Raw genomic sequence first — 23,704 nt, forward strand, 5'->3', positions numbered from 1 at the left:
TGTCATTTGCATAACTGCTTTACACCTTGAGTAGCAAACTCTAAGTGCTATCAGAACTGTGTTATATGACCATCTTTATATTAAAGGAAGCAATTTATTTCTTTCGATAAATCTCAATGCGTCATTTAAAATTCAAGGCTAAAGAGGGCTGAAATCAAATAAATAAGATTTTTTATGCATTAGGTTTATTATTGTTAAGAAAATAATATCAAACAACTGCACACAAATGCAAGCCAAAAAAATTTGGCATTTTGGTAAAAATATACTTGGTACACAAAATAATAGCCAAAATTGCTGCATATTATTGCTAACATCACTCAATTAAAGATGACAACTATGCACAAGTTGCAGAGAGAAATGTCATTCCTGGAATAAAGGCTTACACCACAAGGGGTGTGTTGCAAGGATTTCTTCACCAGCAAACAGCCACAACTGACACAAATGCAAAAGAGGGTATGGAATCATATAATTTGGGAATGGTCGGCAAGAAGTGGTCCCTTGTACAGCAGTAGTTTGATGAGTTAATGACTTATCTTTCAAAACCCGTGATTAGGCCCACATTGATTCAATAAGTTATTTATGCAACAGTAAAAAATTATGACTCAACACAAAAAAACACCCAGCACTAACATCAAATTAAAGAAATATGGATTTACAAAAATAAAAGTGACATTTAATATGGCTTGACCATTCTGCTAAAAGAATCTTGTTCTGTAGTCACAACTATTACAACTCAAAAACATTGGATTAAAAAAATATCTACATGAGACGTGGATTGTGACGCAGAGAAAATGACAAAAATAAAACAACCTGACATAAATGTAAAACTTCGCATTGCATGCATATCACAAAGGTAAGTGAAGAGAGGGTCAAGGATTGTAAGCAGTCAAGGTTTAAACAACTGAAGGAGAAAATTGAACATGACTTATAAGGACAAAAATGAAATGGAGAAACACTATGGAATTAGATTCGCCATGGGCACACATAAGAAATTACTCCCAGAATGCATCAGAGCCCAATTTCTCTCTCCTCTGTCCAGGACATCTTGTTCCTAACTCATTGAACCGTAGTGTATGGCACATTACCATGCTACTTAACAATTAATTGAGTTAAAATACCATACAACTACTCAGTATCCCAAACATTATCACAGCTTCAAGTTAAACTCAGGATAATGAAGGATATGCAAATATTAAAAACAAATCATTCCAGATACCAAGGAAGCAGTCATCAGTTAAGAAATCTGTCAGACACTATCGTACGCAAGTAAATTTCTGTTGAGCAATCAATGGCTGACCAATTCTACAAAACATTAAGATACCACATCAGTTGGTGAATAAGGAGTTAACATATTAATATTTCCTTGTTTTACTATCAAATCAGATGGGTTTTGAGTATAAGAGCAAGGGTAGCCTTGAAATCCCTCTCAATTTAAAAAAATGACAAGTCCTTCCTTATTCCCCAAAACAGGAGAAAGTCAAGCATAGAACATCAGCAAATGTTTCCCAACCATACATGTGTGATAGAATTTATTTTCCATAGACTAATTTAGTGCACATATTTTTCACAAAGACTTACATTGGAACATGCATCGATACTATTCCATTCCAAAGGCAAATCAGATTTTTTCCTCACATTGGGAATAAATGAGGGAGATTCTATGAATGAAATGAGAATGTCATGCCTGACACATTTGACCACAGTCTCTACCTTAATGTATAAAGAATAAATATGAGGTGAGATTCAAACAGCAAGTACTAAAATTACCTCCGTAAGGCACAACCCTGTAAAGTCTGAATGGCTGAAGGCTTTAAAAAATGTAGCAGAGGCTAAAATGCTTTCATAAGGAGAGGCACATCAATGACTCGAAAGCCTCTGACAGAGGATTTTCTTTTATTCACAGTCAGCACTCCTTCCTCTGCCTCTCATTTGCCATGAAATCATCGCTGCCGATGCAGAAAAATGGGATATGGATAGGCAAGTTTCAAATAGGATTGAAACGCAGGCAAGATGAGACAACAATAATAGTGACTCAGTATTCAACAATCATTGGACGGATTATGAAACTTGGTTAAAAATGGACCCTTAGTTTCACCATGGACCTCAATTATTCAAGTTCTCATTGAGAACTTCACAACTCTTATCACACGAAACACATTAAATTCCCCTTTGTGTACAGACTTCATGCTCACAATACAAGCTATCAAAAATGGGACACTTTGTCACCACCAGATTAGATCTAATACTTTATAATTGTGCGCACCTGACTTAATACAGCAATGACTCAAAACAGGACAGAATCCACATCAAGAATGTTGACGGAATTACCAGTACAAAAATAGCATTAATGGCAAAATATAATGGTAAACATGTTAAGTACAATTAAAATTAATGAAGCCAGGAGTAATGACACTGACTGTCTGTTATTGCACATACACTAAATGTGTAATATGCATACTTGTAAGCAAGCCATTAAGAGTTCAAATTCATTAAAAATTATATATTAGAGAATATATAAAGTATAAGCACCAAAGGTTGGGTAGGTAACTCCACACCACTCACATCCCACACAGCTATGCTTTTGAAGTTCTTAAAAAAATAGATACAAAATAGAATGTCAACACAAAAAAGCACCCAATGGACATCCACTTGAAATTTCTATGAATAAAGAGAAGGCACTTTTGGAGAGAGAGGGGAATGCAATTCAGAGGGTGAAGAGGTTGTGGGGAGGGAATGGGGGGAGAGGCGGGAAGGGGGCCCTCGTCATGGGCATAGCAAACGAGTGTGGTGGCAGTGGGGGCAAATGACAGGGTCGATTGGTCAGCCTCAAGCTGTGCCCATGGTAATAGGGGATGGTTTCAGTGTCGACAGAGCAGAACATGAGGTGCTCACTGCAAGGATTTCTGGGCCAATGGCAGGCACCCAAATCCTGCCGTCAAACAGCCAGCCTTTGCGCCCCGCAAACACAGCAGAACTTGGCTTCAGACAGTGGGTACTTGGAGCCACAATTGTGGCAGAATTTGGCATACTTGACTGAGTTGCTGTTGGCCTCGGCATTCAAGCGGCTACCTCTTAAGGTGCCACCCCCTTCTCCATCGGACCACTCATGCTCGTTCTCACCTTCCGACGATGAGCTGCCATGGTGTGGAAGGTCAAATGCACTCACCACTGCAGCTTCCTTGGCCTGCTCAATTGTGCGGAATGCTGGCCTGTTGAGACTGAAAGGTGCAGAGGAATCTGATGACCAATATTCATTGCAACAAAGAACGATTCCTAAAATTTGATCCGAATGCTGCTAATGGATAATTAAGCTACATTTTATTAGAAGAGGGTAAAATAAAATACAGTGAAACCTCTGTTCATGGTCGCCTCTGACTTAAGGACAGTAATCAATTCCCCCGCAGATGAATATGCATTTATAAAAGGATAGAACCTTCAGCACACATACTCTCCCACTTATGGACATGGACACTATTTGGACACAATTTTACTCGCCAAGGGTTTTCTGACCAATCTCTAAAAAATTGAGTTTTTTTAAATAAAAGGATTCATTCAACTGGCTTAAATTCCAACACTATTATGCTTGCAGGGTAATATTAAGCATAAAAATAAGGTTTTCTTTCCATCACCTTTGAATTACGGACACCTCAAACTTACAGACACATTTTCGAGGACCGTAAGAGTCCATATATGAGAGATTTCACAGCATATTGTTTCCATTTTCCTCCAATCCTTATTTTTATTGAAAGCCTATTAAATTAAAATATTGATAATGAGTGGTGACGACACCAATACAAGAGTAGGCTTGGTGGATACATGAAATGATGGTTCTTTTGACATAGAGTTGGAGTAAAACCTGAAGCCCTGGTTCACACATTCATTTTTATTGATTACAAATTAGAAAATATATTGAGATACATATTTAGATATGAACTATGAATTCCTCAAAATTCAATGAATAACTATGACATCAAGAAGAAAACTTTATGATGCCGCAGTCTCGCCATGTTCAAATTTTGTAAGTTCACAACTAACATACAATAACAGCTCTTTTTCTGTGAAAAGTAAAAATTAAAAACTTAAAACAAAGGTGGGAAGGATATCGATCTAACAAGTGCTTAATTTGGCTGCATAATGTATAATGTCTTGCTGCATACATATGAGTCATCACAGTCCATGCCTTGGATGAACAGCCAGAGAAATACAGTAGACACCTGGTTTAACGAGTGCTCATAATGCCTCGGAAATTACTTCCAAAACCGAACTCGTTGTATCTGAAGGTGTTGAATAAACCAACCGAAGTCTCATAATCGTTCGTATTTACAGTTTTTCTTTTGTTTGCGTGGTATTTAACAAAGTTAAACAGTTAAAGAGTCTTCATTAGGCACAATATATGAAGTTGAGTATCAACATCTTTAAACAAAGAAACAGGGGATTTTCAATTTTATAAAATATTAATTCCCCCAATTTTGATGACTTATTCCCAATCTTATATTTTTTATTGCCAAAGAAAGCTGTAAAAACAGCGTAACTAGTCAGCATTAATATACTTGGTATGAGGTGGAATGTTTTGGATACTTTTGCAATACATCATGCCGACAATATCAATTTTGTCGAGTTATCGAATGTTTAACCGGTATGTCAATCAGTTGGGAAAATTGGACAAAAGATTCACTAAAATATGGCATGATTCAGTGGTCAAAGATATTTCTCCCCATTGGTAATGTATTCAGCTTTTGTCTTTAACATCACACTGTTTATGAGCAGTCCTGCAGACCTTTGTTGACAAAACCACTTGAATAGTGCAGATTCCATTTGAGGGTGTTCCACTTGCCGCAAATATTTTTGGCTCCTAGGCATTCCTAGTTCGGCCACTGCTGCACTAATTTTACCTTTGTTCTTTAAAATTGTGAATATTATAGATGACAAAACACCAAACCACCTCCAAATATCAGTATTTGAAGTCCTGATATTTTCACACTCGTCTATAATTTTAATTTTGGTTTTAAGGTCCAAAGATTTACATTTCTTGGACATGATGTACTCGTGCAAACCACCTGACACTGCTACGCCCCAAAGACTGAGTGAACTCCACCCCTTACCCACATCCCAACTCTCCATTGCTGTGTGATTGGGCGCATCCAGTTGACGGGATGGTAGAAGTTTTTCAATTGCTCTCTACTACTGAATGCTGAAGCTCCATCAACCTTCTGCCTAGAATCGTACCCAAAGGATCAGGCACATTAGTTCACCCCTCCATAGTCTGAGAATTTTTTTGAAAAGCGATTGCAATGATAAAAATATTTTACCTAATGTACAAAATCTTCAGTTCCTCCAAATAAAATAACCCTGGGCGGTTTATATACCTACGATAAAAGCACTGCATGGGATCAGATTAGTTAGGAAGCATATGCTGCGTCGCAAAATTTGCATAGTACATAGCCCTTGAGGGTAATCTGCATCCAAGTTAAGCCATTCATTTAAACAAATTTAAGGGATTGCAGCACAGTTTTGCTGATATGATGTGAAACTTTGAATCGCACAGAATTTTAGAGAGTTTGAAGAAGAGATAGGCAATGAAGATTCACTATGATTGGAAGCGAAGCAAAGGATTTCTGCAATCAGCACTTTATTCTGCTTCTACAAAATTTTTTACAGTCCGAAAAAGGCTATTCGGGTTTCCAGCTGGGTGGTCTCCCTCCATTCTGCCAACCAAAGAGGATGGGGGAACTAACTTCCTCTCTCACTGTCATCTTACTCCATAATATATGAAAAATCATAGAAATTTCCTTCCTCATAGGGAATTTTTTTCTTTTCTGTAGATACCCTAAGTCATGGTTTCGCTAGTGGTGGGCCCCGTCATTCCCATAGAGGGGCCCTGTAGTTCCCCAATCACGTTACAATAGGGGTGGGTACCCGGTGACTGCTATATCTGATACAGCTCTCTCACTGGTTCGTTCCCACCTCTTTGCCTCAGCTAATACTCTCCACCCTCCACGGAATCTTCACTCTCAACCCACTTTTATGTCTGAGTGAATACACTCCTCACTTAAGATAAGCATATAATACTCTACACATCAAAATAATTATCTGTGGTTGAATTACCACCCTGAGAATTTGAATACATATAACACTTGGCACATATTACTTTTCAACTCTTCTCTATCTGATTTAGTTCATCAGTTTGGGTCGGCAACCTACGGCTTGCGAGCTATATGTGGCTCTTTCGATTTCACATTGTTCCATGGTAACAAATAATAAGTAATTATATTACCTATTTTATTTTCAACCCCAAGACAATGCGATCGGTGAATGCTTGACAACTTCTTTGTTTTATGAGATGCCTCACATAATTCAGATGTGGGTTTTGCTAACTGCATGACAGTTGTGGAAGTTCACTACCTATTCATAGCCAAGGAACAAGTGTTCAGATATTAAGAATAGATTTCTGTTAGAGCTTTCGGGTGCAATAATTATAAAAACCATGAATTGCATTTTGATCATCACCATCATCAAAACTAGTCACTAGTAAGCAATGTCAGTGAGCTGTATTTGGCAATGCCAAGAGGAGAAGATGGAATTGACCGTTGGGGAGTAAAACACAGAACACAAAGAAAGGAAGAAAGTGGGCTGAATGGAAAAGCCAATAATTGCCTTGGATTTTGGGAAAAGCAACATGAAGCTGAGGTAAGGAAATAGGAAGTGGGATTTTGGAGGCTGGAATTTTTTTATTAGGGGCAACTGAAACATAGGATCTCCATGATTAGAAAAGCAATTTTTTTTTACGAGCTCCAAAAGTCACATGCACACTTGATTTTTCAATTTCTTCTCGATTTTTATGCCTCCTGATAAAGTACTTGGAGAAATCTTATACTTTTTTGTGACACAGGCCTTACTTATCTTATGGTCTATGTCCTGCATACTTTACACTTTCCTCCTTCTTTTATTGGCTGCCATAATGATCAATATCACATGATCGTTTAAATGATTGCACAATGAGAAAACGCAGCACACGATGCAAAAGAAAACCACCAGAGAATGACGAACACAGGAAGATAGCAGAGTTGGAAAGGGGTGGCTATAAGTGCCAGTGATGGTCTTGCAAGGTAAGTCAAGTAAGTATTATCGTATTTTGCTCATACGCATTACAAGGGCATCAAATTCATACCTGCTATAAGCAGAATCAACACTGGGCTTGCCAACTATCAGCGGCTGTGTGCCAGTCAGACTCTCATGCGATGATGCCTGCTGGGCAGGCGCTCTCCCAGCCAATGGTGCCTTGGGTACCCGCTCACCTCCTCCCTCTGAGTCAGAGTCACCCAATGAGCCTCCCCCTCTCTTGCCCTCCTCCTCTTGCCCATTGTTGTTGTCCTTATCAGCCATGGAGCGTGGGGAAGCAGCTGACAAGTTGGAGAGACCCAGAGCCACTAGATTGATGCTCTGGTGGATTGATTCAATCTCATCCCGTGCTTGCACACCCCCTTGGCTGCAAAGAATAAAATTGGGGGTGATTGGGTGAATTTCTCATGAGAAAACATGCTCTCCTCACTAAAAAAGCGTAACGGCTCATAAAATATAGAAACTCACCTCAGATGAGGGATGCAAAATCCCAAGTCCATGATGGAAGTGATCTGCTCCACTTCCTCATCTTCAAATATGTTCCCAGTGCTCTTTTCCATGGGTGATGCTGACAGCCCCGCATAATTGTCCCTTCGAATCAACTCTATGCCCATGTTCTGTGGAGTGGGCTTGAGCGCACGCCTCTTGGTGTTGACACTGCGATCCCTGCTCCTAGTTACGCTTGGCATCTCAAAGTCCAGTTGCGTACTTGTCTCAGTGAATCTTAAAATGAATGAACACACAAAAACACTGTGTCAATATACAGCTAAGTCAATAGCAGGGAGAGCTACAAAGATGTGCAGAACCTTTCCTTGAAAAAACTACCATGATGAATTTCTAGTTGGAGTCTCTCGAGTAATGAAAATATGTCCAGTAGAATTGTAACTTAGATTTCATATACTTTTTCCAATTATGTAATGCCTTAAATGTTCATCATATATTTATTTATAACAATCAAAAGAATTCCTTGCGACCGCTTACACCTTTCAACCTAGATGGTGGTTGATTAGTACATAGATTTATGACTGTCATGCAATTCCAAGATTCAACATATTTTTTCAAGTTCTGACTTGATTTCCTTTGGATTAAAAAATCCCTGCCTGCACAGCACTAATGAATAGCTAATGTTATGAACTTGAAAATAAAATTCCTGTCTATTACTTTGTTCTTCAGCTCTCAAAATCTCTCCCAATCATACAAATCCTACCAACAGGAGTGACTGTAAAATACACATATATAAAGATGGCAGTTCCACACTTCGATACGGTGTCAGCATATGTATGCAGCGAGGTTAACTTCATCACATTTGTGTGTAGTGCCATCTTGAGAAAACTCAATGAAAATTGCAGTTCTTTTTGCCTTAGAAGCCTCATTCATATTTATCCTCTGACAATGCATAAAAATTTGAAACTAATTAACTCACATGTCTGGCAGCTCTATTTCCTTCGCTTGTTTCTCGATGCAGTGGCGATCTACTTCATTATTTCCATTGGTCTTGGCTGAGATATTTTCCAGCTTCTCGAGGGAACCATTTTGGACTGCTTCTTTGCAGCTCGGGGCAGCAAGTGAGCTGTGACTCCTAGCTGTGCCATCTGAGAGCAGCTCTTGCAGCTGCATCTCAGCCCGACTGAATGGGTCATAAGTGGACTGGCGAGAAGGAGGTGGCAATCGAGGCAACGACTCATCCTTACCACTCAGCCTAAAAAAGCAATCCAAAGCATAGCCATTAGCAATACACCTAGGATGTAGCACAAATCAAGATGATGCTAAAACATGGAAAGGTCTAGGCTTCAAAAACTGTCATGGAGATAAGGTAAGATTTGTTATAGAATGGAAGCATAAGGGAATAGATGAAGTAGGAAATCTCACTGTAAATTAGCTCTCCCATGAATATTAACACATGATCATTGTATTTTTTACAAGGATTTCGACTGAAAGAGTTGATTCATGGTGCATTGCACATCAATGCTGAATAGTACCATGTGATGCTTACAGGTAGCAACTTTTTGAACTTAATTTCATGGTGTTTGTCAATATTTCATAGAGTTTTTGCAAGTTTTGCATAAAAAGGCATATGTTGAAGAATATTATACAAAAAACTTTGCTCTCATACAGCCATATTTTACAAATTTACAGAGTTTGAAAATTCCAGTCAGCAATAAAGAAAAATTCCAGCCAGCAATAAAGAAAGAAAACTTATATGCACATTTTGAATATTTATCCATACAGTGCTTGAACTTTGTCCAAGAACATATTTAAAGGCATAAGAAAATTGAGAATTTTCAGTTAGCATTAGGGATAGTTGGATCAGATACCTCAGATCCAAATATCCGCAGATACTGCCGTTCATTGGATAAAATTCACTAACTAATGATTAACTTTGTGGTATTCCATTATAAGTTTTCTTGGATATTACACAATAACTTATACCACTTCTTTTTTAGAGAGCCTGACCCGGGTTTCGATGAATTCTCATTATCTACAATTAATAATTCAATTAATTTGCGCCTGAAGATGATGATAATTCATCGAAACCCGGGTTGCGCTCTGTAAAAAAGAAGTGGAATACGTAATTGTACAATATCCAGGAAAACTTCATCAGATACTTTGGATCCAAATTTGCTGAAGGCATCGGATCTGGATCCGAAATTTAAAATTTATGTTTTGGCAAATGAAGCAGATGCGCTGAGCGTTCATCTCGTTTTGTTCCTGCAACTCGCCACACGTGACACTAATTTTGTTCTAATCATTGTTAATTGTGTTGCAGATACTGCAGTTGCAATTTAATTTAATGTTATACCGATAAAAATGTCATTCATTGTGTAGAAACATTTTTATAGACACAAAGAGAAACATGTACGTGCACTGTGACGTGAAACTATCGCAAGGAAGTACAAAATCCACCTCACCACAACTGAAGCATTTGCGGGTGAAACACAAGTCGGTATGAGATGAGAAAATGACAAAATTTGGGGGAAAACTTATGTGAAGAATAATTCAGTGAATGTTTTATCTTATCTTATGGAAGACTGAAACCTATTTTCATTTCCAAACGCAAGCGTAACAGTTTAGATCCTGAGCGTGTAAAGATTATATCATAAAAAAAATAATTTGAAAGCTTATAAAAATTATTTTTAACCAGTAAAAATATTAAAATGTGTATGTAAATCTAAAAAGCATTCCTTTGATTCTATGTACCCAGAAGAAACTTGAATAGTTATCATTTTTAGCAGGAATTTGAAAATGCATTTGGGTCTGAAAATATCCGAAGATTCGGCTCCGAAAATCAAGGATCCGATCCGAATCCGGGTCGGAAAATAATCCTCGATCCGTTCATTCCTAGTGCATGAACATAAAACTTCTTTGGCACATATATTTTAATTTACATTTATACATAAATTTTAATTCACTTAGCATTTAAACATTGAACGAAAATATGGTCACATTCTTATGCACTTAGTTGAACTCAACTTTCATAAGAAGCATTGTACATTGATATATGTGAATTGTTATGGAGGTTCTCATGTTAAATATTTTACTGGTACCAAAGAGGACCACTATGCACTAGTAATAAATTGTAATTGTAGAAAGTGTGTAGCAGCAAAAACTTGAGTTAGGAGCTTGGTTTGTCAGCACCATTTTATTATGAAATACTAAGGCAGTGTTTTAGTTATACATGAAAAAACACTTGAAAACTGTTTTTTCTAAAAAAAAAAAATGTAGTAAAGTTTTCAATCTTGAAAAACTAAAAAGGTATAAGTAGGCATAAAGGTATATCAGAAAAATTTATATGTACCGTATAAGCTTGTGTAAGAGGCGCACCCCTATTTTGAGGATCGAAGCTATAAAGAAAAAAAAATTTTGCGACATTTTTTTTATCCTATCGTGCGGTGTTGCAGACGTATGCCTGGAATTTCGACAGTTATCGAAATGTCCTCTTTCAGTACTATTTGAAAGAGGAAATTTTGATAACTGCGGCGGCATAAAAGGGAGTAGAAAGAGTTCCGATCCTCTCTTTGCATACGCCATCGCTCTACGTTGCTTGTCCTACTCACGAACAATTTTGTTTAAAAGCTCTCGCAGGAGTATTGCAATAGAATTGCAGCCGTGGAAAATTTCAAGGCAAAACACGACAGGCAAATGGCATGAGCTTTCCCAAGAGATTGAACAACAATCGGGGCAATCTCAGCGCCGTAGGATAATAACCACGTCGTAGATTTAAGGCCCCTTGCACACGCACCGATTTTGGACGGCCGGTAAAATATCGGCCGTCCACATTCCAATAGTGAACAATGGGAGAGCATTGGAGCTTGCACACGTACCGACCACACGCCGGCACCGGCAAAATGCCGGTTAGCTGCCGGCTATTGTCACTGTGGATCGCCGACGCCGGCTCAAAAACTTAGCAACGTATCGTTTGACCGGTAAAAATCCGGCGTGTGTGCAAGCATCGCTGTGTGTGCAAGGGGCCTAACGGAACTACACTCGGCTCTCCATCAGCTAATGCCTCTGCCGTTTTTTTCCTTTCCGAGATTCCACAGGAAAATATCAAGTTACAGGGGAAAAATGGAAACGTGTTTCATCCCTACCCCATTCCACCAACTGACCTTTTTCGGTCTACCAGGTTCAATTCCCCGAGTTTCTGGAGGTCAAGTGCTACGTGAGTCACCTTCTGAGCTCGAAGATATCTCGATATCTTTCAGCAATTGTATGACACGCACGAGGTTCTAAAAAGAATTAAACCTAACGCGACGTATATCTTACAGCATTTAAGTTTTTTGAGTTCTAATTGATTGACACAAAGATTTATAGCTAAAATAAGGCTACTAATTTTCAACATAGTCCAAACAGCACAATTTCGGAAGATACAAGCATAGCATAAGCGCATTCAAACAAGACAAGACGGACTGGAAACTCAGGCAACGCAAACTGCGTATATCACATTGCTGCGCCTTCGCCCCTTCGCTTTAAAGGCAACGACGTCACATGCAAGATCGGACGTGTTATTCCCTTGCTCCTTCGCTTATAGCCTTGTAGCTTTAAATACGGAGGGGAGGGAGCCCTCTTCCCCTCGACCTCTCCTTCAGCGCTCTTCACTTATAAGCATTTCCGATTTCTTCTATCCACCATTAAGTCCAACAATGAGCACACTCGTTCGAATTTTTTCAACCACAGGTTTTGACACCAATATTACTATATGCAGTATAAATGCCGCGGGATGCCCACTCGTGGCAATAAATTTAGCGCGCGCTTCGGAGCGAATCACCCCGCGCGATCTTTTCAATGTTCACCTCTGGGTTACCGACGTGACGGCGCGATGCTTGCAAGAAATTCAAACAGGAGCATTTTAAAAATACGTCACTAAGGGAGAAACTCCCCTGCCTGCCGCTTGATTTTGACCCAGGGTTTCAGATGACTGACTCACGCTGAAAACCAAGGCCACTCAGTTCCCCTTGAACTTGCAACCGGCGAAGGGGAGGGGGGGGGGAAGATAAGAAGTTTGTGTAAGAGGCGCACCCCCATTTTCGGCTGCAATATCTGGGAAAAAAGGTGCGCCTCTTACACGTGCTTATACGGTACTCCATATTTTCTTGAAATTTGGTCTTTCACCAATTTTCTACACCGAAAAAAAAAACACACACCTAAGAAGGGGTAAAACCCACCCTTAGATTGCAGGAGTCAGTCGTTACTATGTCATTAATGTTTGGTGGCATATTCTCTAACTGTGATCATGATTTGAAGTCAATTGGTTTATTTCCAAGGATTCAGAGGTTACAGCTAATTTTCCGCTACAATAATTGGACTAAGTGAATTTTGCTTAAAATACTGCTGGAGTAGTGAGTTATTTTCATGTATTTATGAAGAAGTCTTCAAGAAGTGCATATACGTCATAAAGATAAATGTTGATGTTGCTCTCATGGTATGACCATCTGGAGGATTATGTCAACTTGAAACTGTCTTCAGAGAGATAATAAGAAACAATTACCCAGTGTTCAATGTAGAAGGGTTTGAGATGAGGTATTAATGGATTGGTGCTTACTGAAGTATACCCATGACCCACCGGTGGGTCCCATTGCAGCCTGAACTAGGGAAAGAAAATCCAGCTCCACAGTGGACATGCTAAATTAGATCTGAGAAAAAGCAACAGACTTCTTTCACCTGTGGCTCATCCTTTTCAGTATATTATGTAAAATGTTTGGGTTCCATAATGTCTTGCAAATAATAATCTTCGATTAAAAATTTTACAGATTACATTCTTTTTTTTTAATGTCTCTTAATTTAATGGAACATTAGCACTGAAGAGGCCATAATAATCCCAGTAGTTTCCTAAGGAAGTATATCAACGTTAACAGAATTTTTATGGAAACAACTCAAGCTCCTTTACCTTTGACTGGCCATTTCACACAAAAACATGAGCAAAGTGCATAATGATACCTTAAATTGTAGTTTAAACCTGTGAACAAATACCAAGCTAAAATTAAGACTTTGAAGTACTATCTATCATTTTTCAAGACACAAATTTTCAGCACACATGGATTAAGATATGTGGCTGTCGCACTAATGACCTTACTTAAGGGTATTATGAAAATTCATGAATATCTCATCCACCTACCATACTAACTGACTAGGCGCATTTTTACACGGTTATTGATATCTCTTGAAACATGTCCACAGCCTTTGATGAGAATTTCAAGAATTTTTATGTTCTTCGAAGACAAATCTTCATAATATCTAACCTTCCTTTCTGTGCTCTTGAGTATTTAATGATTAATAAATGGATCTCCCATTTTCTAGTATCAATTTATTAAAATTGATGTGATGCTAAACCCAAGGAAACTATGACTGGATATAAAAAGAGAGGGCATGTCACCCACTAAGGACTTGATACTGAGCCCTGAATTAGGTAAAACCAGTGTGACTCCAAGCGAGGTCAAGAAAAAACTATGCTCACAGTTTCCTTCCCAGAGAATCACAAGGAGTTAATTTACGAAATTTGTGTTCCTCCAGTGAAAATATAGAGACGTATTCAACATTCACCCCACGCAGGGGATTCAGCAACCTACTGTTCAACAAAATTTATCATAACATAATAGACCAATATATCTGCCAAGCAGACAAAAGCACTATTATTTCTCTAAAAATCAATTTTTTTAAATGCATCTTTATATCATCCATTTCGGCTGGTCAATGGTCAAAAAAGTCGTTTGGGATACTAAATTACTTTCATACTGTATTTAAAGCACCATCTATAACCTTAATAAAAAATATTGTTTTATAATTTTCTTTTTCAAGCAAATTAAAAGGAACATTTTTACAGACATTTTAAATGTTTAAAGCAATTCCTAAACAATGAACAATAAATGGATAGAAAATTCTTTGAAGAGTACAAGGACTTGTTATGAAGTCAGAGAATACTGGTATGAGTCATTGCCAATAACTGATGCTTAGGATACGCCCAAAAAAAGTAAAAATTGAGGCTGACCTTTTGAATGGAAATGACAGAGAAGGCTTAAGGTTGGGTTGCACTATGACTGGACTAAAGGACCGTCTTCCTTGAATGCTAGCAGTCACCACAGGCTGAGCTCTTGCTGAAGGAACAGTCACCATCTTATGACTGTAAGTTGCAGTTAAACCACTTGAAGATACATTTGATTTCTCCTGCCAATTTTTGCCAAACAACCTCGCTTTCACACGATTCTCTGCTGCCTTGCGATCACTCAGAGTCAAACCAAAGGTACTTGACTTCTTTGATACTCCTTTCATGGGAAAATTTTCATCAGAGAAAGATAAATGATTTTCATTACAGCATTAGAAAAAATGAGTAAAACCTAAGTTTCATTACCTCTCCGATGCGGAAGGTCAATGTCCTCGCTTGCATGCATCTCCAAGACCTTTGGTAGAGGTTTAGCACAACCAATTTCTGACTCACTCAGATTCCTGATGAGCTTCAGCCACTTGTGCTGTGAATCGGTCACTCTCTCAACACTATTGTCTGAACAAATTTTAGGGTCATCATCTTTTTCTCCATGAATAACAGGCAGGAAACCTTTAGACATCCTATGGACATCACCAGGTCCTTCTACTGCAAATCCCTCACCACAACACTCCATTTCTTCAGCAATGGGAAATGGGGATGGTTGTCTTTCAAGACAGCTTGCTGTTTCGCCTTTGCTTTTTTCCTGATCACCCTTCCTTGGCTCTTGGCTAGAACGTTTCCTGCCCTTGCCTTTCTTTCGTTTCCTTGTACGAATTTCAGAGGAAACTGATAAATCTTTTATATCCAAAGGAGAGTCAGGCACATTTTCTAGTTCACTCAATACGGCATGGGATGGATTCTTTGAATTGATATTTCCAGAAATTTGATGAGACCAATCATCATTTGATTCACCATGGCAGTAATCTAGATCTCTGAAAGGTGATTGCGATGCTCTGGCCTCTCTCGCAACCGGGCTTATATAGGTAGCAGCTTCATACAGACTTTTGGGGCTATTTCCGCTGCCATTTAAATCATTGCAGACTCCAAAGCCACAGCTGTTTTCTCTGCTGGAGTCACTATTTTTCATTAGCAAATGGACAGGAACACTGCAAGCTTCCTCAGAACACTCTTTACCACTGTCATCAGGAAATGAAACATCATTAACCCTTTCTGGTCCTGATTTAGCATTTTGCACATGCATACCACCAGGGATACTGAGTATTTCCAAAGCCCTTGATTTATCTCTCAAATATGTGTCATCTTCAACTATACAATATTCCAGAGTCTTTGATCCAGAATCGTACTTGTGAATGATGCCCTTTTGCAACAAGGGGCTCGTCCCACCGGAGGAACTTTCCAAAGAGTCTATTTCCAAGCCTTGGTGAGAGAGCTCATCTGAGTGACTATTCTGCTCTCCAACGCTGCAATCTTTAAGAGCCTTCTCCGGAAGAATAAAGGTGTTATTCAACTTTTTTGCGGGCAAATTTATTGAAAAATCAACCAAAGGTGGGGGTTGACTGGCAGTCATCATTTCATTATATGCAGCTAAAATGGCTCTCACATTTTTTTGCCGCCCATAAAAATTGGAAACTGGCACTGGAAGTTTTGACCTCCTTTTAACCAATTCTTTTTTCCCCTTACAATCTTTTGTCAAGGCAGTTTTGCGGGGCTGATTGTTTGACATCTTTTTGCATACATAAGAAGTGTCACATACTGGATTGAGGCACACACCAACTGACTGACTACAAATGAGAGGTGAATTCATCCCTGAGAGGGAATTTTCCACAGACATTCCTTTCACGTTACTTGGCACCTCACCAAGAGCATGAGCACTACCAGAGGACATACTCTCAGTCTTCTGGTTGGCAAGTGTGCTCCGAGGGATCTCGGCTGGGAGATCTCTGCAGCCCTCCTTGCACTCTTCTTCAAACTGCTTCCCTGACTTATTAAAATTGAACCCAATCAGTTCTTTGTTCTGATGGCTCAAATCAGATGAACAGACTACTCTGTCATCATTTGACTCATCTGATGAATTCAAAGCCTCATACACGAATGTCCGCCGCATCCTTTCATCAACACCTGCTCCTTCTAATTCCCAAGTGCATCCCTTCTTCATCTCAGATTGGTCGTCTGGTAAGTCTGAAAAATTTATTTACATTCTGCAATGGCAATGAAAGGGAGCCTTCAAGCTCCATTTATGTATCATCAAGAAAATCTTAACCTTTCTTTAAGTCTCTCTTTTTAACCTGGCTAGAAAATAACTCAGCAATTTAAATAAATACCTAGATTTTAAAACATAGAAACACAAAAAAAGGGACACTCACCAAATGTTTCAGTGGGAGTGTGTGTCCTTTTCCTCTGAGTTTCCATGTTTTAAAATCTACTTACTTATTTAATTATGGTTCATCACTTTCCTCCAGATTATACATTATATTATGTATAAAATGGACAGCAATAACACTGATATGGAAGATGGTGTCAGCCAGAAATCAGAGGGTAAAAATGAGGCTTGCTGGGACTCAAACATAGACCCTTTACATATGATTCCAGGTGCTGTACTAGTTATGCTACCAGGACATTTGGGTTGATCATGATTATGGCAGGGATTAATTACACAAAATACCTGAACATCATGGACCCACATGAGTGTCTAATATGCGTAACCAAGGCAGCCTGCCATTCCCCATGAGAAGTTTAGACAAGATCACAAGTAGGAGAGCAAAGATTCACAGGATAGCACACACCATGGATATCATTGGGGGAATTTAGGTAAGAGTTCAAGACGGGCCACATTTTTTACCCCATGATTTTTGTCATAAAACATCTTTCATACCATCTTCTATCATCCAAATCAGCGCTTTCTATATTCATTTTGAGCTGCATGTTCCTATCTCCTTCACTCCTCTTCCATCCATTAGTACAGATTCATTTATTCACCTCTGTCATATTGTGAATGGGAGTATGATTGTATTCCACATTGACTCATTTCACTTCAGTTCGCAAGGACATGGTTTTGCACTCAAATCCAGAATAAGACTCAAGACTGTGCATTGAACCCAAAGCTCAAATAAAAGCAATTGTATGTATATGAAAAAATTAAGTTAAAAGAAAAATTAATTTTATTTTGTTTGCTTTTTGCTTAACGATATCATTCCAAAGGATCATTAAAAACTTCAAATGTTAAAATTTAACAATGTGATGTAAACAGAAAAGTGCTCAATTTAGAGCAAATTTCAAGAAGGGTCAATTCGTATTACAATAGAAGATTAATAATCTGGAAATCTGACGGAATGATCTAACCAGGTTTTCAGGAGTTATAGTTTTTCAAAAATTCTACTTTATTAAGTTGCATGCCTAAAAATACGGCTATGTAAGAGGTTTAATTGCCGTCTCAGAGCCTGGCAGTCTTCATGCTAATCCCTCGAGAGTTAGTCCACTTAATTGCAGTTTTCTTCAGCAAAATATTTGATTACGTGACTTGGGATACCTAGATGTGGCGATTTCGCACAACAGAATCCACAGCATTAACATACGATAAGATTGTGCCTACCGTACACCCAAAATTACTTAAAATCTATCCAAGGAGATCTGCAGTTTTATGGAAAATGTGTGGCATATGAATGATAACTGTTCATTTTCCTCCTTGAAATACGATTAATTACTTTTTCATTCATGGAGCTCCAACCATGAATAAAAGGAATTCTACTGACATTTTTAAAATCTATACGCACTTATTTGGCAACAGTGAGAATTAACATGTTGTTTAAAACACGTTTCTTTGGATGCAATTCTCCCAAGTGAAAGCACTCTTTTCGATCAGAAGTTAGTCTTTTTTCTGAAAATTCATGAGTGAAATAGCCAGTGTGTACGAGCCTTAAAGTAGTTCTTATATTGGATATTTCAATCCCTTTTCACAAGTAATTTTCTTAAAACATTTTTAGCCCTTCCTGAAACCTGGGATTGAGATAGGCAGTTCCATGAGAGAAGTGAAAGGCCTTCCTGCATTATGTTCTCGAGTTGGTCCTAAGCGAAGCCCACAACCTGAAGGGCCTCTCTCCGTACGAGTCATGTGGACTAGATGAAGATTTTTTATGAAGTTAATGGCAAGTAGTTTTTCAAAATACTTGCATTCTCCGTACTAATAAAATTAGCTACGGCAACTAATATTAATTTAAGAGATAAAATTCACAATCGGTTATTATTTATGGTAATGCACTCAAAGTGGAATTACATCTGATTAGAGGATTTGATAATTACTAGTAAGATTATGTTAGCAGTTGTGAAAATGACATGGAATTGTAGTATTGTAAAGCATTGAGGGCAAGGAATGTGAGGCTTGCCATAAAAGTGGATGGACACAAGCTTAAGCATGTCAAGAAGGTTAAATAGAGGAAAATGGACACTGCAGAGCATGGGGAAGAGAATTTCATTAGCAGAGACGACATTTATGAAAAAGAAATGATGAGAGAATCATTGTATAAGAGAGTCAAGAACAGGATTGTGAAGAGTCTTCCACAGGATAGAGGATTTATTTTGAGGAAACATGGATGTTGAGGAGAGAGGATCAGAAAAGACTGGAAGATTCTATGGTGACGGCACAGAGGAGAATGCAGAAGGTGAAGTGGACAAAGAGGAAAACAAACGCCAAACAATATGTGCTAGACATGGTGAGTGAGGAGAGGGAAATTTTAGAGAATTTAAGGAGGAGATAGAGGTTGTGGATGGATTGAGTACTGAGAAAAAAGGGAGAATGGAAACTATGTCAGAGAGAAGGATATTAGGTAAGAAGGTAAGGAGGAAGAAGAGAACAGGATTTATGGATAGAAAGAAAGGAAGGTGGATATGCTGGTTTTTGGAGAGAGAAGTTAAATTAGGGAGGGAGAATGGCTAAGGTGATGCTTCAAATAATAATTAAGAGAATATTTGAAACAACCTTTTCTGAAGAAGGGCATCAAAGAATAGTGCTCTTAGTTGTGATGGTATCAGTAAAGCATTAGAAATTTATTTTGCTAACCCAGTATGAGGCAAAGTAAATGGAAATGGTGAATAGCAAAAAGCAAGTTTCTTTTCCAAATCTCTAAGTAGGACACAGCAAAGACACATACCCTCAACTATTAGTAAAGAGCTAACACAAACATGGTAAGTCTGAAACATGGAGTACACTTACAAAATTATTTTCAAAATTGGAGAGGGTCAAGCAAAAATTCCCATTTCCCTGTTTTTTGACGTGAAATGAGCCAAACATCAGATGAATTTAATCTACACCCAGCAAACATTCTATCATGGGCTTCCTAATATTACACGTTAAGCTTTTCCTCACATCTGCTCACCTAATAAAATATTCCCAACTACTTCATAACTACTACATAAAGCAAAATCATTTCAGAGTTTAAAATTTCCTATCTGTAATATCAAATTAGAATTGCTGCCAGAAACTATTCATGCCTACCCACAGCTCTTTCCTCACACTTCTCCTCAGAATGAGGATTATTCTGCTTCTTGAGCATGGTCTTGACATGTCTAATCCATCGCAGAAGTTCTTCTTCTTTATCTTTATCTTCATAATATTCCAGTGGTGGTATGCTGTCAAACACCTTGTCGTAGTCTCCAATAGGGCTGGAGTCCACACCCATACCGGAAAGGAGCTTATTCCTGAAGGAGTTGGAGGAAATGGACTGGTATGAAGGGGGTGGTGCTCCAAGACAGCAAGTGCACTGCCTTGCATGTCCACTCAGCTCACTTTAGGATCACTTCATTTCAGGGATCATCCATGATTTATTTCACTAGTCAGTTTTAATGGCATTCAATTGAGTAGCAATGAAAACAGATAATATACCCTTTCCCAATCAAAATAAATCCTCCACGAGATAAAATTAATGACATTTTCTACAAACGGATGGATAGCACTGGAAAAAACTGATCTAAAGCTATTCTAAATCATGTGACAGACATACATTGGTTTATGTTTATGCAGTGAAACTACACCACTAATCTGTGATTTCAGACATACTGCAGGTCTCACTTTGAACCCCAAAGACATAATATTATGATTTCAATAGCTACTTGCACACAATTTTTAAGCAAATGGTTTCCTGACTCTCCAGCCGATAAGTATCTGTAGCTCATGCCAAGTAATTAATGTGGTCGGCAAAAATCTTGTGCCATTATGTCCCCAAAAATTATCCCATTCACTATTTTCACTGTATTCTATTATAAATTCAATTCCCATGAGTGGCAATGGCCCTACTTCATGGAAGCACATGGAAGCTTCATAAGCTATCATCAAAATCATTGCTTTGGCATTGGTGACTTTGAATATGTAACTTGATACAAAAGTAAGGAAACAGCATTTGAGCCAACATTGTTTTTCTCTGAAACTTAGACCCCCAAGAAATTGGTCATTATTTCTTTCCAACTGGAGCTGAAAATTGGAAGAGTGAGCTGAATACCCACAAAATAGACCTGCACCAGAACTTTACACATTCTCATTACCTCTGCTAGTCAAGAACTTTTTTCTTTCAAGGTTTCTTAGATGTTTTGCTAAGTAAATAGCTAATAAATTGATATTAAAAATTAGCAGAGAAAAGCTATCAACCGTGACGCATTAAGAGAATACATATTAGATTATTTATGTCACTTCAGAATCAAGAGCGGATCACAGATGATAGCATAGCCCTCTGTATACACTACACTTAGGATAGTATACATACATAGAGGGCAATATATAAAATGAGTTTTTTTACTTTATACAAATTTCAGCAACTTTATTTCTTTTTCCTTGCACATGCTTTAACGCCTGTTCGTAAAAATTTTCCTGCCACAAAATACCATAGCAAATATGTTTTAAGCCATTTTTTACATGAAAATATTTTGATTGTGCCATTAAAATATAGTTTATATGACAAAATTATAAACTGAATTAAACAAATTTACTTGACAAAATTTGAAGGTTTTATTCAACATAAATCTTAGCCTCTATTCATCAGTAAACAAGTTTTACCCAGATCTGACTTTTGGACATTATTGCAAAGCTATTTGGTCCATAACTCAGGGACTACCTATATGAAGACTGAATTGCAGTATAGCCCCAATTATCTGCTCTCTGCCAAACCCTTACTTGGCCTCTTCCTTATTCTCCTTGTAATTCCTATTCTTCTCCATTCTCCTTCCCTTCCACACCCAAAACAACTAGTTTCTCATTGGTACTGAAGCAAAAGATGCAGAGAAGCCAAAAACAAAATCAGAAGTGAAAATTGCAGTGAAAGAGATCAAATAAAGATTATCCACTTGGAATTACCACACCAATGGGATGGATAATAAAGATTTACTGTACTTGTGATTCCACAGGTAGGTACAAATGAAGAAGCACTTCCAGGACCACATATGCAGGTTACCCCACTTTCTACTCATAACTGCCTCAGCAAGACGAGATATTTTCCACCTCACATCCTTTCAATGCACAATGCTACTTACATGATCTGTAAACTTGAGCAAACTAAATAATATAAAAATAAATACCGCATGAGAAAAAAATAATTTAAGCACCCAAATTTTGCATGCCAGCCCCCAATTTGATGAAAAAAACTATTAAGCAATTTTTCCAAAATTTCAGATTGATAGAACCAATTGAAGCTATGCCCCACGCAGTTTTGTTTTGGCATGAACACCCTTAGAATTTTACAGAATGGGCAACACCATTTGGATAATTTTTTTTCTTTCCAGTAACACTTTCGGTGTGACCAGGGACTTGGTGTCATGTGCACAAAGGTATACTACTACAAGGGTTTTTTTTTGTTAAAAACTTACATTTCATTTTTTTTTCACCAAAACTCTTCCCAGCCAAAATGTCACAAGGTTTTCATACAAAAGGTGCGCACTTTCACTAAAGTCTTTTTTAGAACCATTCCAGTATATTATGATTTTTTTAAACTAGTTTTTTTGATGGCAGTTTGTTTTCTAAGACATTATCTGACTGAAAACCAATTAGAGGAATATGCACTTGAAATGTGATGCTTTTCCCACTACTAGCATTATTACTAGGGATAAACGGATCCAGATTTTTTTTCGAATCCAGATCTGAATCGGATTCTAGATTTCAGGAGTCGGATCTTCAGATATTTTCAGATTCAAATGCATTTTTAATTGCCTGCTAAAAAACTGTTTTTATTTAAGTTACTTCTGGGTACTTATGATCAAATGTGCACTATTTACATTTTCATTCTCATTTGAATATTTTTACTGATTAAAAATATTTTTTTAAGCTTTCAAGTCATAAAAAAACTCATATTTCACACACTTTGGATCTAAATTGCTACGCTTGCTTTTGGTTATGAAAATAGGTTTTGCACTTCCTCCTGGTAGCTTCACGCCAGTCACGCACATGGCATACATTGAGCTCTCTATATCTCAATAAAATGTTTCCACACAATGAAATACATTTTTGTCAATATATAGTTAAATTAAATTGCAAGAGCACAATCTGCGACACAATTGACAATGTTTAGAACAACATTGACTTCACGTGCGACAAGGTGTGGGAACAGAACGAGACGACCGCTCAGCGATCTCGAGAGGAAGGGATGGGTAGCAGAAGCGTGATAAGGAGAGGTGAAGGGGAAGGAGCACTCTCCCTCTGTCTTTCAAGCAACGAGGCTTCAAATGAGGGAGTCAAGGACGAACATGTCATATCTTGCTATTTTGTGACGTCATTGCCTTCAAAGCAAAGGCAGGAGAGCTATGAGATTATATGCAGTTGGCATTTCCAGTCTGTCTCTTCTTGTTAGAGGGGGCTAGTGCTACGCTTGTTTCTTGGAAAATTGTGCTGTTTCGACAAAGTTGAATATTAGTATAGTCTAGTTGTAACTGAAAACCTTTGTGACAATCTGTTAGAGCTTAAAAAAACTAAATATCACCAGAAATGCATTGCGATTGATCTCATTCTTTTTTAAATCCTGTGCATATCATCCAATTGCTAAAGCTATTGAAACATCTTCGGGCCCAGGAAGTCACTTGCCTAGCATTTGTCCACCAGAAAGGAGAATTGAAGCAGGGTAGGCCGAAAAAGGTCAGTTACTTAAATGGGGGACGGATGAAAACCATTTATTGTTC

General features: G+C 38.1%; 1 protein-coding gene across 1 annotated transcript in view; it reads right to left on the bottom strand.

Moving 5' to 3' along the window:
- Positions 1-931: 931 nt before the first annotated feature.
- Positions 932-23,704, bottom strand: part of LOC124163337 — a 48,535-nt gene continuing 25,762 nt past the window's right edge. The window contains exons 8-14 of the mRNA XM_046540169.1: positions 20,046-20,248; positions 14,963-16,735; positions 14,603-14,876; positions 8,543-8,818; positions 7,588-7,842; positions 7,169-7,486; positions 932-3,218 (exon numbers count right to left, since the gene is read on the bottom strand). Of these exons, the coding sequence (XP_046396125.1) occupies positions 2,936-3,218; positions 7,169-7,486; positions 7,588-7,842; positions 8,543-8,818; positions 14,603-14,876; positions 14,963-16,735; positions 20,046-20,248 (3,382 nt within the window). The 3' untranslated portion in view covers positions 932-2,935. The remainder of the gene's footprint in view (positions 3,219-7,168; positions 7,487-7,587; positions 7,843-8,542; positions 8,819-14,602; positions 14,877-14,962; positions 16,736-20,045; positions 20,249-23,704) is intronic.

Source organism: Ischnura elegans, chromosome 8, assembly GCF_921293095.1.
Source record: "Ischnura elegans chromosome 8, ioIscEleg1.1, whole genome shotgun sequence".
Lineage (NCBI taxonomy): Eukaryota > Metazoa > Arthropoda > Insecta > Odonata > Coenagrionidae > Ischnura > Ischnura elegans.